The following is a 17,761-nucleotide window of genomic DNA, read 5'->3' as shown; positions in this document are numbered from 1 at the left end:
GAACATGGCGTGAATTGTAAATCATTAAAAAATCACGATAATGAATGTATAAATTAACACGATCGAGAAAATGCACAATTTCGGCCGTGGGATAAACTAGGTGTCATACTCATAACCGTGAGATCCTTAGTGTTAATTTGGTGATTTTTTGACATTATTCAGTTTCTCATTCTGATCCACTGTGAGGTTACGTATGTTTAAAAAAAAATTCTAAATGTCATTTATACTCCTTACGTACGAGTCTGAAATTTATTTTCACCTTGATAGAGGCATCATTGTCTATTGTAAGCAAAGCAATAGAATTTCAAAGAATAGCTTAAATACACTTAGCAGTACACTAATGAAACTGTTTGTTACAATCCGTCAGTCGAACTCAACAACGCTTACGTAATAGTTGTTATTCGCTCGGTCATAGTCCATAACGTGGCGATCTATAGCCTGTGTACATAGAGGTTAAAACCATTCGTTTTCTCTTTCAATAGGTGAGTAAATTATAGAATACGATAAAGAAACAATTGCAAAGTCTCGAATACTCTTCAAGTCAAATGTCAGGTCTAATGAAAAATATATGCGACTTATATATTCTTACAATTAATCAGAAAGAAGAAAAAAATCATACGTATTGGGCACCAACAATAGACGCAAGTTAAGTCCAGGCATTATTTGGAATACTGCGCAGTCCATTTTGAGGTACTCTTTGACGCCATGACTCGTTGTTCATTCTCCAATCTCTTTTGTTTAATTACTACAACAATCTATGAATTAACAGAATATGCTACCCCCAGTTACTCGCAGTATAAATCAATCTGAGTTGCTAAAATTTAATCATTTAGCTGAGCTTTCGATTGACTGATTTTGAGGCCTAGCTTTTCATGTAAGCTCGGAACAAGCCGTTTAGGCAACTGTGTTAAACCTTTTGTAACTATTTGTATCTTATTTATAGCACCCTACGAGACATAGACAGTGCATCTCGCATCGTTCCCGTCCTACCCTAATACGCATCATCTCAAAATGTAACTTACCTAATCAACAAGAGCTATTTGTAACTAAAAACGCATCACAAATTGCACTTACAGTACTAAAGCAATGTACCTATAGAAAATTGAAAAGCCATTAATTCTCTTCCGGTTAATTCTTCCTTTGATTAATTAGTGTGTTGTACTCTAACGAGATGCCACGATTAACCGTAGAAACTAAAACTGTGGCCGTAAGCAAGTCAACGTCCATATTTTTTCCGTAGCCAAGTACATAATTTTAGCCGAATCCATGATGTCCTGGTTTACTTTTTGTTCCCTAAGAGAAGGCCCTACGGGATGCTCATAATCACAGCCATAGCTGTCTCTAGCGTGGCCGTAGTTAAGGCCATGGCCGTATCCGCCATAACCGATTAGGTCAAATCCTGCCTTCCCGAACCCAAGGCAACCGGCGAGGCTAACAACAGCCGCAGTAACAAGAACAATGATGAGCTGGAAATACATAACGTATTACGTAAAAACAGAGTGTGAAAAGCGATGATCGTTCTGCTTCTAAGAATTGGGTTGTATTACTAAGATTCAGTATCTTAAGAAGACATAAGCATATATGATTCTATATAGTTATGAAATTTTGTGTGACATAAACGTCGCGACTAGTGCGATAAGAATGTCTTAAATTAATGGTATTATGTGTGGAGTTAGAAATATCGTAGACTAAGAAAAACATGCTTAGTACCTCGAACTCCTCGACCCCTGCATTAAGGTTACGGGTGAGGAAGGAGTATAACGGTATAAACATATAAAATAGCTTTAATCCAGATTCTCATAGGCCAACTACTTCGACATTGAGAACAGAGCTATCATTGTGGAAATCAAAATCTATAACGATATGCAGTCGATCATTTATCACTACTAATGTATGGATCCAAAAGATATTTGTCATATAAATCGTAATTTTCGCTAAAATTTGGTATTTTGAAATTGATGAACCATTTTTGATCTTGCTAATAATACTATGTACAACGAATTTTTTGAAATACAGCCAGTTGGAACTTGGTCAGTCGTACATTGAGCTTGGTAATCACGGCTAAAAACGTCTTTTTAGTCCCAACCTGTCAAAAATTGATGGGTCAGTATGAGTCTATGCAAAAAGTTTGCACTATCGTATTCTGCGGAAGTGTGTTCGTAAAGGCGATCGATAAATCATTTTTTAGTTTTTTATTGAGCATCAAGTCACTTTTCCAGGTTATTAAACACGCGCTGTACACCACTGAATCGAAACTTCAAGAGAAAGACTCTCTCGTTGTGTTCAATCCTATTCGCTGGTCGTAGAAGTTTTTCTGACGATTGTTAGTTAAGTGACCATGCTAGAACCCCGCATTTATAAAACTATCCCCTATGCCCAATACGAATATGTACTGTGCCCGTATATCCTACATCAGAACGCATATACTTACAGCTAAAGCAGCGTTTATTGTGATCAAAGTACAGCAGAGAGCAGGACAAGCACAAATTATTTGTTGTATACACAAAGTCGTCGTCTCTGGAACGAGCGACCTTTATCTGTCAGCCTACTATTGACGAGAAGGGTTCTCACAAGGGCGTACTAGGGGATATCTTTTTGTATGAAATGACACCCTATGATGTCCCCGTAAGCATTCCCGTTAGTCCGTCGGTCCTTACTGCCCCTCGCCCCACCCCATGTAAAATCAGACAGGAAATGTAAAAATATGACAGGGGTGACTGTAACCGTCACATGCACCTTGATAGAGCTCAGTCGCAGTATCATGAATTCTAGCCGTCGCAAAGTAGATCAACAGCAGAACATCTGTCCATCTCTTGGTAGTGATAATGGTGGCAAACGTTGTTGGTAGCCACACTACCCAGAAACATACCTCATGCGTGCATATAGGCACCAAACGCCGCAGCGCGTGCTATGGTCTTTTGGTAGCGACATTTTGTAGTTTCTTAGTCGGCGTACATGTATGTCTGAAAGAGCTTGCTTAGATTATCACTTGCCCGCTTCCATTTCGTGGGGGCTCCTTGTTATTAGAGTTTTTAGAGCCTTAGCTATATAACATTTCTTGGTTGTAGCATACGGTCTATGATAAATCGAGGGCTTTTCTGCTTGGCATGACAAAGCTAACAATATATCTCTCGATTGCACATGCGCCTTGATTTTTATCACATGAACGCTATACGCTTTGTTAGACCTTTTCCTATGTAGAAAAGCTGAAAACGGTTCTCACGGTTATGCTACTGTCATGAGGAATACTGCTTATTGATTGACGCGTCCAATTATAGATTTCGTTTAGAATCAAGTTTTCATTGTATGATCTTAGTCCCACGATTTGGAGGACTTTTATGGCACTATGTACATATCCTTACGTGTGCCATACTCGTCAGTACGCTCCACCGGCAAGAGACTTCTTTTTTTTATTATTTGAACGACACGCACGTAGTGAGGGTGTTGATGCGTAGCTTAATCAATATGTCTTTCAAGTCGTTCTGCCAAGTAGATAAACATATTTATTATAACAAAAAGAGAACTAAATCCTAGTTACCTGTTAGATAATTCGGGTGAGGAGCAGCACGGTCTTCAAAGGGGCAAACTCACTACATCATAACAGGATGAACAGTTAAATGAGGACACGAGACCATCTGTTATTCGACTGCACGTAAGGTAATCGATTCTATACTGATGAATAGGTTATGTGTTTTATATGCTGCAATTTCTCTCGGGAATGTTTATTTGCTTGCTAGACTTAACAAAAAAACTAAGCAGAGTGCCGCTCCGGGGATTTATCCCAATCTTCTCATACTTAATATTTTTTTTCTAAACATCAGATATATAGCTCCTTTTGAAACTGGAATCTCATTTGCATTACGAGTATGGTGTTTCATTAGTTTTCGGTAGACAATTTTAAATTTCAAATGAGCAATAACAGATTGGACTGTGAAATTGTTCGAAAGAAGATCAACTAAGAAAACGCGTATGGGTATACTTTTTCTAGTGTGCTCATTCTAATTATAGACTAGGTGTCGTAATCGCACCGGGTTTTAATGTACTACGTTACTCACGTTGTTTAATCTGGCACACTCGTTATGGAACTTTTGAAATTTCATATGCAAAGTTTCGTAGAGGTCGTATCGGAGCCAACTGAGCTTATTTCAGCAAATTTTATCACACGAGCATCGATCAGGCTCACAGTTAAATATTATATAATTAGATCACTTTTTATTACGGGCATATGAATGTAGAATAGACTTCTAGGGTAATAAGATATTAAAATATTTGATACTAGAAGAAACAGTTCAAGACTTCACTTATTTAATCACACATGTTGTGCAGTGTATGGCGGAGCTTTCTTGGCAGCTGTTAAACCCCGTATTTGTCGGGCATTAATATTATGCATTGCCCGGGTCGGCAATGCATATTTTCTAAAGTTTTAGTAAACTAAGTAAATAATGTAGGATCTGATCAACTAAGCTGTCCTTAACTAAAATAAGTGCGTTAAGTGAATTGAGAAAAGAACTGCCATTGTGCTACTTGGCGCTAATTTTCAAATTTCTCTTTATAGCGGTTTGAACCGCACAGCGTTGATATTCCGGCAAAAAGCAATAACCCTTGTGAGACTAAATTTTAAATATATCACGGACACTTAGTATTCTCATATTAGGACACTCATTGTTATTTGAAAACAAATCAGATTTTCTAGTTAACTATTGCTAGTTTATGTCTGAGCCGCGTTCAGAACAGGACCGAACATTCGGCCTGCATCTATGATTATGATACTTTTTTTAGGTTTTTCTGTAGGTACTTTATTTTTATAATCGTTCGTGTAAACCAACAAAACAGAAGAAGGTATACTTGTCGATAACCGCAGATCGACTAAATTTAAGGGCGGCCCCTTGCGTTGTTATGTTAGTTCCAGCTCTAATTAGTATGGCACAGTACGCTTAACGGAAGTAACGAGCAATTTTGTTTTTCTGCCAACAACAAATAGCGTCAAATACGGGGATGCAATCGTTCTACTTACTAGATTTTCTCCCTTTCACAGTCTGCTTGCAAGCGTCCAATATACGTTCCATAAATCCCAATGAACCGAGTGAGCTCTCAGTGATATAATGGAGTTCGTTTAATGTAAAGTTCAAAGTAGCGACGCCTTCCTTGATGTCTCCAAAGTCTTTGATTCATTGTAACATAGCATAGTCTAAACATTATTTTGTCACCTTGGGTAGACAATGGTTCTGGCACGTTGTTCTTATCTTGCTCATATAGTAGAATTACGCAAGTAAGAGACTCAAACATCTCTTTTGGTAAGCGTACGCTGTCAGTAGGCATTCCCCAAGGCCTTATAAGAGGCCCTTTTTGCTTTATTCTGTACGTTAACGATATCTTATTTATCATTAGCGCTGACTGCCTCCGCTACAGGGCGGCCTCGTTCACAGATTAAACATTTCCTCTGCTCCAGGCGAACAAAGGTGTAAAACAGTTACCAGAATAAAGAATAGCCTAGAAAATATCATTTTTTTCGCTTTGACTGACGCTAAACGTATCCAGAACTTCAATAAAGCGTCCACATTGATTAGGTTATTCTGGATAATTCACTTCTAGCATTCCCTTCTTCAGCATTTACTTCAAGTCTTCCGTGTCAGAAATGAAATGAACAAAGTTGGTGTTTCGAAATACGCTTAAGGCAAAAGTGGTAATTGCATACTTATTCTGTTTTCGCCTTACTATTATCCCCTTAACTTCTCGATGGCCGCTTATCACTTTTCTGTTGAACTTCTGGCAAGATACTGCATTGCACTCTAGAATAGGCCTTTCAAGGAGATCATTGGCAAGCAAGTCGTTCTTTTGGCCTTTGTTTGTCGTGAGTGTCCCACCAGTTGGTACTTTGACTGAGTGGACTTTCAATTCTGCGCGTAGTAGAAACCTTAACTACAAGCTACGCGCGAGGCCCAGTCAATCTTAGAAGTAAAACTGCGTTCCTCGAGCATGGTTTAAAAAAAAAAAGGCAGCTACATTAACCCATCCTAACTTTCAGTTAATTTGGAATTCTTACAGTTTAACTGAACCTAAAACTGTCATCTTCTAGCTGAGTCTACGAACCAAGATATTCGAGTAGGCAAGATGTCGAGGGAGTGTCCTTCGTGTGAACCTGTATTTTACAATAAAAAAGCGTATGTATTTATATTCGTTTAAGAAATAACTTTTGGTTTAAATATTTCTTGTTCTCTCATGTCACAGAGAGTGATCATGATAGTAAATATGTTGTTCTTTCGATTTCTGTCGTTATCAATAAGTACTAACTGAATTCAAATGCCTCTGTTCTGGATAAGACGACTTGCGAGGGCTGTTGGGATTTGTAGCATTACGGGAGCTTATGCTGATCTGCCCTTATGCATTTGAGAAATTAATTTAAGGAAATAAATAGCTAAAGTAAGCCACAAAGCGTTATGTATCTCTTAAAAATATTATGTATCGTTTTACTATTTTATAGGTAATATGAATTTCTTATTAAAATTTTGACATGAGTATTGAAAAATATGTAGTGAATTTTTCTATTTTTTCACGTTTGCCTTATACACCTTAGTTATATATGCCTGAACTGTTCATTATCTTACTAAATAAGTAAATAAATAGACTTCAGCCTAAATTTCTTATCCTCCGTACGATGGTAAGATTGTCAGACTTGGAATTCTATAATTTCCGTTAATGTGGTACGATACCCGTATGTACTGTTAGCAGTTGTTAACTTAAAGAGCTAGCATAATATCTTCACTGTGTCTTTGTTATTTATCGGGGTAACTGAATGGATGCCGTTCGCCAGCGGGACTTTTGCCATTGAATCCGATGTTTCCACACGTTTCAGTGTATGATAATGAGAAGCTGCCGTAGAGCTAGCACAGAGCAAAAGGCATCAGCGATAAATCATGCTGGTTTACCATTGTGATGGACGGACGGTCCGCCGTAGCTGACCAACCCTTTGTGCGAATCGACACATAGAACTTCGCGAATTCGTTAAGTGAATATTTAGTGCGTACTCGTAGATGTGGAAGCGACATGAAGTATAAGTAGCGACGAAATAGGTACGGTATACAAAGACGGTTTTGCTTAGTAAATATGTTTAGAATATTTGGCTTAATAGCTCCATGTACCACAGACGTGATCGGCTAAAAAATGTGTGATATAAACACGTAATACAAAATGAAGCGTCCAAGGAGCAAACGAGTCAACAAGAGACAATCCAACTGCAATTTTCGTCCCGCGCAGCTTCCAACTTAAACTAGCATGAAATATGTACCTAAATAAATAAGCTGGTTCATAGTAATTAATGAAGACTACCTTTTTGAAAAGGAGTTTAAGTTTAAATATGCCCAAAGGTGAGGTTATTGAGTAGTTCTTAGTTAAGACATCTAAGTTTTACTCCCTTTAGTTATGTTGTAGTAAATACGTTAGGCGCTATGATCCTTTTATTTGTTATGTGGCATTAATAAAGTGGAAGGCCTTGGAGGAATACCGTTTCTAATTGTTAGCATAAAGTACATAGGCCGACATGGCGCAGGCAAAGAAGTATAAAGGACTACACAAGGGCATTGCTTTCAAAATATATAGATTGAGACTTCCCAGAAATCTTAAAAAGCGCGCAGAAGCTACCACTGAAGATGGGCAAGAACCAGAGTAGCCACCGGCAGCTGTTGTTTTTAGCAGAGTCGAAAAGTGACATTGCCTCTATAAATGGTGTGATAGTGCGAGGATATTTAAATATACAAAAATACTGGCTTTTAAAGCTAAAGATGTTACATGATACAGTGTTTTTCGTTTAGCGTGAGTGGCTGCTAAATATGTTTATTTCTAATAGAGAATTCTGCATACGCTAGCTATTCTCAGACACACGTCCAACAGTTCTTTGGTTTCGAAGCGTCGTGAGCCTAAGTGCTTGCAAAAGGATTCTGCTTATTCAGCTAGCCTACACACATTATTAAATAAATAAATATATTATAATGAAAATTCCGACTTTTATTAGACCATTTTTAGTTCAGTTGAAATTTGGACTTTTAAGGCACTGTCGTTAAGTGCATAACTGGGTCCGTCGGATTTTAGAAACACTCCTTGTTTGTTCGGTGGCCATCTATGCCAGCCAGGGCGTATAGTTTAAAATACACATTTCTGAAGCCGAATGATATAACGAACCTTTTGCCACAATTTATTACTTCATAAATTTTATTCTTTATAGTCTTAGCTAGACGCAAAAACTATACAACTGGAGTTATCTAGAAACAAGGTTTAAGCATAGTGACGTTTGAGATGAGGCCACTTCAACGTGCGATTGACAAATAGTCCTAAGCGAACATTTATAAGTGCGCCAGTTGGTAACACGCACCACAAATAAACAATAGATAAAATGTTTTGGTTATTGAAATAACAGTCCATACTAAACATCTTCGAATCATCTTATTTTTCCATAATTGGCTAACTTTTTACGTAGCACTTAAACTTCAGTCCAGTAATAGTTATCATTGTACACATTAAATACATACATATATACACGGAAAGCCGCTAAAAACTCTTTTTTAATGTTATATCACCAAATGATAAACTTAAATAGTCATGAAAAAGTTAGCCATTCTAGTCGGGTGCTCTAACGGGTTGATCAGTCTTGATATAAAAGGGCATTCTGTAGCGAACTTCAGGCCGTTTAAACTTTTTTGTCTAACGTTTGTCTTTTTTTTTATTAAATAAATCAATACGATTCTGACTCGATCGCGATGCGCCTTCATTTCTAAAACCTCTGAGGCAGAAAAGGGTTAATTTGTGGCAAAGATACTGAAGAAACTTTTGCACTAACCTAAAAAGCCAAACGCTCTAAATCGACTTATTCTTGGAAAACAGAAATTTCAACTTAACAACGCTTGGTAGTAAGTATTTGTCATGTTGAACAAAACTATTAATAGTAATATATTCAGAAATTATCGGCTGTAACTTCTAGCAAGTATCAAATAACTTTATCGTTGACGATTGGTCGCCCGAGGCGCAAGTTTTGATTATATTTCATGTCTTAATTTTGTTTTTAAACTATCCTGTATATATAAAATGACATTCATTTGTATTGGCGGTACAGTCGAGACCATATACCCAGTTTTGAACCGTCGTTCTTCATCATTATAGCCATAGATGCATCTTGGGCCTCACCAACAAGTCACCAGGTCATCACTCACTTCAACTGTTTTCCAACGAATTATTTTTTTTTCCACGGATGGATATACATTTATCCAAGCATCGACTTCTTCAGATTTTATAGTCACTGATTCAAACTATTCGCAATCGATAGTACTGAGAATTTTTGCCAGGCCAGTATAAAACCTGTGGATAGACTTTTTTTTTTTTTTTTTTTTTTTGCTAAAAGAACGGAGTTCTTTGAATCGGATCGATTATGAATAACAGTAATATTCTATAATGTAGCTAGTTTTAGCAACGTAATTAAATAGCCCTAAAATACGTAAATAAATAAGTTTTATTTACTGTATTGTAAGGTATTTACAATAATCGATAAGCTTTCGATTTAATCGATAAACACAGTCAGACTGCAGGCAGAATTTGTTCATGGTACCATATTTAATGTAGTGTTTGTTACAAAATGGGTGAACTGGCGGTAGTGACTAGTTTATCTAAATCATAATCCGCTTTTGTCAGAAGTCCAAGTAAGTATGTATATATATATATCGAGCATTAGTGAAGTTCTATTTTAGTTAATTTTAGTTTTACAAGTTCCAATATTTCTAAACAAGTCATTTCTTATAGCAATTACGTGTGATCCTGTCCCGCTTTGGTGGCAATTACCGTTGTTGTTGCTGTCGACCCAGCACCCAGCGAAAGAACAATCTGCTTGCCAATGAAAGTGCACGTATCCGACGTTGTCACCAGTGGCAGCCATAATGCTGCGAACGGTAGTTTTGCTATATTTTACCTTGAGACTTTGGGTCTCAGAACTCGGCAACCAAATGCATACTCTCGTGTACAGTTTGACTTGGCGTTACAAAATTTTTGTTAGATATATGTTGGTCTTTGTTTGCGGTCATAAGTGCTTATACTTTGTTCAAACACCTTTTAACGGGTCTTGGTAGCGACGTTCCAGTTAGCTATCCGTTCAATCGGAATGATTTTTTAATTAAGGAATTTTCTATATATTTAACAACAGGAAAACATGGACAGGCCTGAACCTTGTCGTTATTTATTATACCAATATTATTGTATTGGTTGTTGTTCTTCATTTGTATAAAAAATACATGTATGGTAAAGCAAATTATCGATGTATCCTGACCTGCTTACGGTTTCGATTGTCGGTAAGTTTATAATTGAGAAAGGCAATCCAACATAATCCATCATAAGGACTTCATTTTATTCCTAAAATAGTATTTCCAAGTATATATATATTTTTTTTCTGTGCGTCCGCCTCCACTTCATACACGGGTAAACACCTACCCTGCACGTTCGCTATTTCTGACATTATACCATCAGATACCGTAGTCTATTATACCGCTATATTACGGTATGCTGAAGCATCGTTGTGATTTCCCGACCCAGATATCAAAAATCGATTTATTCAACCCTTTACTGAAACTTAGTTTCGTCTAATTCTAATTAACGTCGTTATTTATTTACTCGCATATACATTTGTGCCGACACATTGTTGTAGACAAAATGTTATACTACATGTCGTAATAACGATAATAATAAACACAACGATGTGACCTGGCAAAAAACTCCTGCTGAATTCGAGTTGTTGTAGACAAATTTTTTCGACCTCCGCTGTATCTGTTTGTTCCCGCATATGTCATATACTCACATAGAACCGGAAACGTTTAGACACGGACGTTCTATAGCGAATCAAATAGAGATACTAATAACGCTTCGTTCCCATTGGCGTGAATGGATGATGTAGCAATGAAGTCAGCCAGCAAATGCACTGACGAAGTGGCGGATCGGCAGAATTGGGGGTTGGATGGGGTAAAATATAATGAATGCTAGCTCGGCAAATTAACTAACAATTTTTGACGCAACCATTTAAGTTCACATTAGTGGCAGTGACCAGAACGTGACGGCATAATTGTCGACGATTAAATCTGTGCACGGACAAAAATGCTACATAACGATGACTTCGTAATTGTTGTTGTGGTCGCTGTCGACTTTTCCACGCGTTTAGGAGTTTACGAACGTAAAATTGCCGTAAATTGGAAACGAACTTTTTACAAGGTCAACTTTTACAGGCGTTCGTTCGCGACATGTATTTTAGTTGTGTATGAGCATGTTTCTATATGTCAGTTCTTGTGAACGGTATATTAGATATACTTACGATTACTAGCACCGTCATCATTGCTTGTGTCGTTTTTATAAATACCAAATAATTGTTCTGCACACTTTTCCTTATTCTGCTATATGAATAGCAAGTAACACTAGTTTATACGCTTAAATAACAATAGTAGTTAATAACAAGGACAGTGGAGGACGGGTGGTGTTGTAGTCGATAATTATGGCCATTCGTAGACAATAAAGGCTCGTTTTATCGTTGCTAGGGTTTGGTCAAGGTGCAGCACTCCGAACTCATTGAAAATGTCCTGTTCTGTATCCTTATTTGTGAGTAAAAGTACGGAACAGCTACAGAAGTCGACTTCTAATGAAGTCCATTTTTAAAATTTAATTATTTAATTTTAATTGGTTTTGCGTAACATAGATTGTCATAAGCCTATGCGAGCCTAAGTAGACTCATACAACAACCACGACATATGTATGAGGTATACGTACAGCACACATAGACTTTATGTGGGGTCAAAAGCAATCTAAGTATTTAGTTTACCTTCACAGATCAAACATCAAACAAAAGAGTAACATTTACCATTAGAATATGTCTTTCAGCAAAAGGAAGCTCAGATTTATGGGCCGAGCAGCGGGGGTTCTAATTATCTTGAAGCATTGAAGGCTGTCGTATTGTTCAAACGCCGGACTGCCTAAAGAGATCAATTCAAACGATCGGCCTTTTTTAGAGCGATGGCTGTCGGTAGAAGCGCCGGATGAACACGTTAGCAGTAAGGCCTGTTCTAGAAAATGCACCAACCCTAATTAAGCTCCTCATAAGGAAGCTCTACTATTGATATCGCTTCTTGGATCATTTATTGAAAAAGGCTTGGGTTCACATTTTGTGACTTAAGCGTCGACATGTCCCCCTGTACGTAATCCAATCACATTGTCCTGATTCAAAAGTAAAAACGAATGCCACCACGGCATGGAACCAGAAACCAGCTAGATGCCCAGAAACGGTAATAACATTATTTTTTATAAGTTACACTGCAGAGGAGTTCACTTCCGAGCTATAATTTCACGGTGCAAAAATTATCCTGTTCACTGCTCATTAGACTATTCAACTTGAATGGGCTTTACAAAATATGCTACATAGTAAAAGGACATCTTTTTGGTGCAGTAGTTCTTTAATAGTAAGAGACTATCAGTACCCTGAATCTCAATGGACCAAGTGGACCTTCGGGAATGAGTCGATAACGACCACGTGCCTGTGCTGAGGAAACCAGGGGCGAAGCCTTTGCGTTCCACTTCCAAGCTTACGACGACGAATTTCCAGGCCCAATTATATCAGGCCAATCTGTCCATTTTAAACTTTCGACCTCCGTTAATAATACTACTAGTGTTCCAAAGATTGCTGGAGAACGTATGTAAGTTATGTTTGCAATGTCGCCATTTAGGCCAATTTGTCATCTTCCACGTATTCGGATAACAATTAGCCAATAAGAGGTTTCCATGTTTAAAAATATTTGTGATTGACTGTTACCTTTGTGTTGCCAGGATGATATGATGATCTGAATGGGACTATGTTTTCTACAAAGCGGGTAGTCAGTTGCCATTTCGTATTTATTAAAAAGTGTTTCTTAATATGTATTTTTAACGGAAACACAATGTGTGTAAGATGAACACGTCTTCTAGATATTATGCGTGTTTCTTTTCTTCAGCTAATTAGCTATTTAACTAAAAAGTACTAACGATCAAATATTGAGCTTTTTATGGTCGTTTACAAAATGCTTTTTCTTATTTATACAACTCATTAGAATAATGAGCAGTAAATTCAATATTCGAAAGGGGGTTAGCTGAAACATTTAATCGACCGTCAACTTACTATTTGGTCACTAAGACAACGCCAAAACAGTGTATCTCATATAACTGGGCGCGTTTACCGTTGAGTAGGAATATTGTTCTGTAATGAACCTGATAGGATTTTTTAAAAGAATCCGCGGATTTGCCTTGACGTTTAATTTTGCTAAGCATTATTGTTTAACTGATTAAAAAACGTATATTGCGTGCATAGTAGATGGGCTCTTTATTGAGGATAATCTGTCGCGTTGTAGGTTAAAATAGGAAACGTATAGGTTATTTGAACTTGGAATGTACGTATATTTGACATTTTTTTAATGTCATGTACGTATCAAGCAGCACTGGCGGCCTGTTCACTTCACGGTTGGTATCTAAACAGATGTTTCTGGATTCCATGTCTGGTACTACCGTTAAGCCTTTTTCAGGCGCCCGACTCTTACTACAATACAAGATGTCTCTACGCCTCGTTTCGAGCCGGAACTACCTCATAGGTTCCTGAGTTTAGTAAACAAACACATGTCAGACACACTTTGTCAGACACAAATAAACACTGGTCAGAGACCTGTGCGAGTCGATTACCGACGTGGGTCACATTAACTCATAGATCTTTTAGGCGTTTTTCCCAAGGTAAATTGTTATTTAGTGAACTATTACTTAGAGACGGACATAGCTGTACGTCTATTAAGTACAGAGCATTTACACAAAGTTAAGGTACAGAATAAGTCTTTTGACGCTTTCCTAGAATAAAGATCCTTGCAGCAATGGTTTATTAAATTCTTTGTAACAAATGGTCCAATAACAACTCACTAAGTAATCATAACTTCACTATTAACGAGGACTATTGTGGGAAGATGGCGGATATGTTTTAAAGTAAAATAAAAGTACATTTTTATAAAGGTTAATCCCCATTTTGCTAGAATTTTTGTCAGCGACTCAAAATCTCCAGCACCAGAATCGTATCAGCCAAAGTCTACGAGACAAGCGACGTCAGTTGTCTTAGAACTCCTTATCATTTAATGACAAATGAAATTACCATAATGCCGTCTATAATTCTGCACTAAGAAGCTAAGCATAATATTATTTATATGTATATATATATATATATATAGCAGCTGAAACAAGCTTTAGATGAGCAAAAATACAACGCTACTGTCAAGCGGGTTGACTAAGTACCGAGCTGCTTATCACAATATCATATGACAAAAACAAACAAACTGTGCTCGGTTGAAGTTAGTTTTTGAGGCAGATGAAAGTTACCGGTTGACGGTCCGTCATAGCACGTGATCACGGCGTTGAACGGAAACAACCGCAACGGATGTAACAAAGAAGTGGGTACTGGCCCCAGAAATACGAACCGGCTTTGAATGGTTTATGCCTCCACATCCAGAATATTGCTGGTCCTGCCCATTGATGTCTCCAGCAACTAACTGTGTGGTCATAACGACTAGGCTTTCCCTTACACTTCGAAGAACCACGCTGATTGAAGTCACCGCTTCGTTGGTCACTCGACACAACCAGCCGCATTGTGAGAACCGCTTTCCACCGCGGGGGAACCCGTTTTCGGAGAGTATATAAAACAGATCGCAAGCCACAATGAAACAACAGCACAAAGAAGCTTTCCTTCTATTGCATACTAAGCCCATCAAGCAACGATATCATGAACTTTATCGTGAGTACCGTTCTCAAGTCTCGTAAATTTCTGATTACACGCCTCTAACGTGTAGCTCTTGGTCGAGGCTTTTCCATTGTTTTTCTAAGGATCTATTTTCTTGTTACCGATCTCTAAAAATAATTGTCGATTTCGTCAATTCTAGTGTCTGTTTGAGGTCAATGCTAAGTCGTCTTTAAAGCCAACGACAACAATGATCATTACATCTGATCTGACGTCATCGCGACCGAGGACCCCAGACTATTTCTTTCAATTGATTTTTACACGTATTCCAGATGACGGCTTTCGTCGTGGTGCTTGCGCTTGTTAGCGTCGCTAACGCCGGTTACATCGGATATAGCGGATACGGGGGCTATAGCGGATACGGGGGCTACGGCGGACATGGGGGTTATGGAGGATATGGCCTAGGTTATGGCGGGTACGGTGGATACGGCTCCGGTTATGGCGGTTACGGAAAGGGTTATGGGATCGGTTACGGAAGTTACGGCGGTTATGGTGGATATCATGGCTAGGAATTGTATGATCGCCAAGCAACATAGTCAGCTGCCTTAGTAAAGACGTAGCTGATCGGAACGCTGCACGATAGATAGCTCGTCCCAAGACTACGACCAACTATTACGCTACACAAAAACAGAAGAGAATATGTAGAAATGTACATAAATTTGAATAAAAAAAAAACTCTTGATTCGTTGTAAAAACGTGGTGGTTGTTTTAAGTTTCGTATGTGTAGGAAGTTCGAATGTCATTAATTGCTTGTACATATCTAATAAGTGTTAAACAGCCTTCTACCCTATTTATCACTATTAGTATCAATGTGCTGGTCATAATCAGCCAAAACTAACAAAACTCATAGAAGACTTACTGCATAGAATTGTAGCTTTTAGCTTAGGTTAAAAAGCTTATGTCTTTGCTCAAAAAGTTTCTGAACTGATTGAAATCTCATTATATATAATAATAATACTATTATTATATATACTATATATATAATATATTATTATATATATAAACTACTTTTACCCATTTTTTGTTCATTAAAAGTATATTATTGCCATTTACTGGCCAAATTTGCATAACAATTTTTAACCGTAGCAAAAATATAAAAAACGATGTGTTTCAATTCCTCGCAAAAAAAAGTGTGGAAGTTGTGTCTCTGCATAAAGTTTCGCTTAGCACCATTATCTAGAACAGACAAATCCTGTGAACCGTTAAAGACGGGACGTAAAACCGTAGGTAAATCCCATTTTGCAGCCCATAAAGTGTTTCACAAAACTGTTTCCAAGATATAGTGTGAACTTGTAAAGAAGGCTGAAGACTTCATCAGTTTTTTACGCCTTTCCCGTGCTAATTGTCCAGTACTGGTTTTTTGATGCGCTCTTCTTTGGCGGTCTCGTGCTTTTGTTCCTGCGCATTCGTCATAGCCTACAATGACCCGATGCTGTTCGTACAGCCAGCAAATGAAGTGCAAAATATTTGACACGAAGCAAAGTTGAGGGCACAGCTTAAAATAAGATTGGAATCTAAATCTCACGAAAACCCTTGAGGTTAGAAAAAAAGGGGTGACATATTACGCCTGAAAAGAGTTACTTCAAAATTGATAAACACTAGTCAAAGTGCTGAATAAATCATTGCCTTTTTTCACGCTGGAATTTTCGAAACAGAATAGCGCATTTGTCTATTTAAAAAGGTCCCGCTATCTGTTCTCATAATGGCTTAATGGGTGATGTAGCGTGTTCACTTTAGGGACACGTCATGATTTACGTTCAAGCCCGGGCATAGACACACTTCGTTTCGTACTGGAAGAAAACCAGTTGATGGTATGCCAAACTACGATACCGGTAATAAATTTTAAAATAAAGGCACTTTTCTCACGTAAACGGCTGGTAGCTAAAACGTTGGTCAGTAAATGATCTTAGCTTCACATGTCTTAGCTCATACACCCCTTCATCTAACTCGTACGCTTGTCTTATTTAGCTAATTTTATTAACTCAGATAATTTTATCATAGATGTACTACTGTTTAGAGGGCCGTTATGGCCACTCTCTGACTGTAATCAATTAGAAGAGCTTGATTTGGGCGGTGGAACGGCCTGCTGTCGTAGCTTAAAATAAATACCCTTTAGTATCGTCTTGAAGCGGTACAGAACGTTGCTTCTCTGTACATGTCGTTCACCTGCTTCATGTAGTTTCAAATATATTGTACGGTATTCCGAATATGCTAGTACGAGAGTTTTGCCGATCCTTTGTGTCGGTCGTGCTTTGCGGTACGACTGTCTACGTATGCTCAGTTGTTACGAGGGCGGTAGAAAAGCCATGTACTAACATGTTCATCGCCGAAATGGTTTTTTTTTTTTCGTTTTTATCGTATAAAGTTTCCCGTAATCTGCCGAGGTTCATAGATAATTTTTGGGTTAGCTTTTGGGGCGGCACCCCTATACTATGATAATCCGAATTGTTTAGTATTATCATTCGCAATACGGTACATGGGTGCAATTTTCAATACATATAGGTTGCGTTTGGCATATCAATGCTACTGATGATACTTGTTGCTGGCAAAATTGGTATCGTTAGCTTTGTTTGCTAACCTGCTATAGTAGAATCCTGTATCAGTGATCAGTATACGAAAAATGTATTTGCGTATCTTACTCTTTTTTTGCCGCCTTGAAAATATTTCATATAGCCCTGGTCTTTTAACATGTACAAATCAACAGCGCATAGCGACATCTACAAATAATCGAAAATAGCACCTCGCCATTGAAATGCTATGAATTTCATTGAACCAAAAGGATGACCGAATTATTTGTGCAGGCATTGCGGAGATAACTATTACCATGAGTCGGAGTCATTTATGCATTTTTTCCTCGTAAGGCGCAAGCTCGTACTCCCTATTGTAGCCTAATAACCAGGCGGTGCTCTGGTGCACAACAGGACTTAACCTTTGAGCTACCGTTTCAAGGAC

At 38.0% G+C, this 17,761-nt stretch overlaps 1 protein-coding gene and 1 long non-coding RNA gene across 2 annotated transcripts; one reads left to right on the top strand and one right to left on the bottom strand.

The window, feature by feature from the left end:
- Positions 1-217: 217 nt before the first annotated feature.
- LOC147755368 (uncharacterized) lies at positions 218-5,160 on the bottom strand. The gene is made up of 2 exons (XR_015328378.1): positions 5,015-5,160; positions 218-1,466 (listed from the first exon to the last, which is right to left on the bottom strand). It is a non-coding gene; the product is annotated as an uncharacterized LOC147755368 (long non-coding RNA).
- Positions 5,161-14,653: 9,493 nt separating this feature from the next.
- LOC111251288 (uncharacterized) lies at positions 14,654-15,504 on the top strand. Its single transcript, XM_022807728.2, has 2 exons — positions 14,654-14,806; positions 15,082-15,504. The coding sequence occupies exons 1-2, from the start codon at positions 14,795-14,797 to the stop codon at positions 15,316-15,318; spliced, it is 249 nt and encodes an 82-aa protein (XP_022663463.1). The 5' UTR covers positions 14,654-14,794; the 3' UTR covers positions 15,319-15,504.
- Positions 15,505-17,761: the final 2,257 nt, after the last annotated feature.

The sequence above is a fragment of the Varroa destructor genome, unplaced genomic scaffold (assembly GCF_002443255.2).
Source record: "Varroa destructor unplaced genomic scaffold, Vdes_3.0 BEIS01000005.1, whole genome shotgun sequence".
Classification (NCBI taxonomy): Eukaryota; Metazoa; Arthropoda; class Arachnida; order Mesostigmata; family Varroidae; genus Varroa; species Varroa destructor.
Note: the sequence above shows the minus strand (reverse complement) of the source record. Positions and strands in the feature narration are given on the sequence as shown.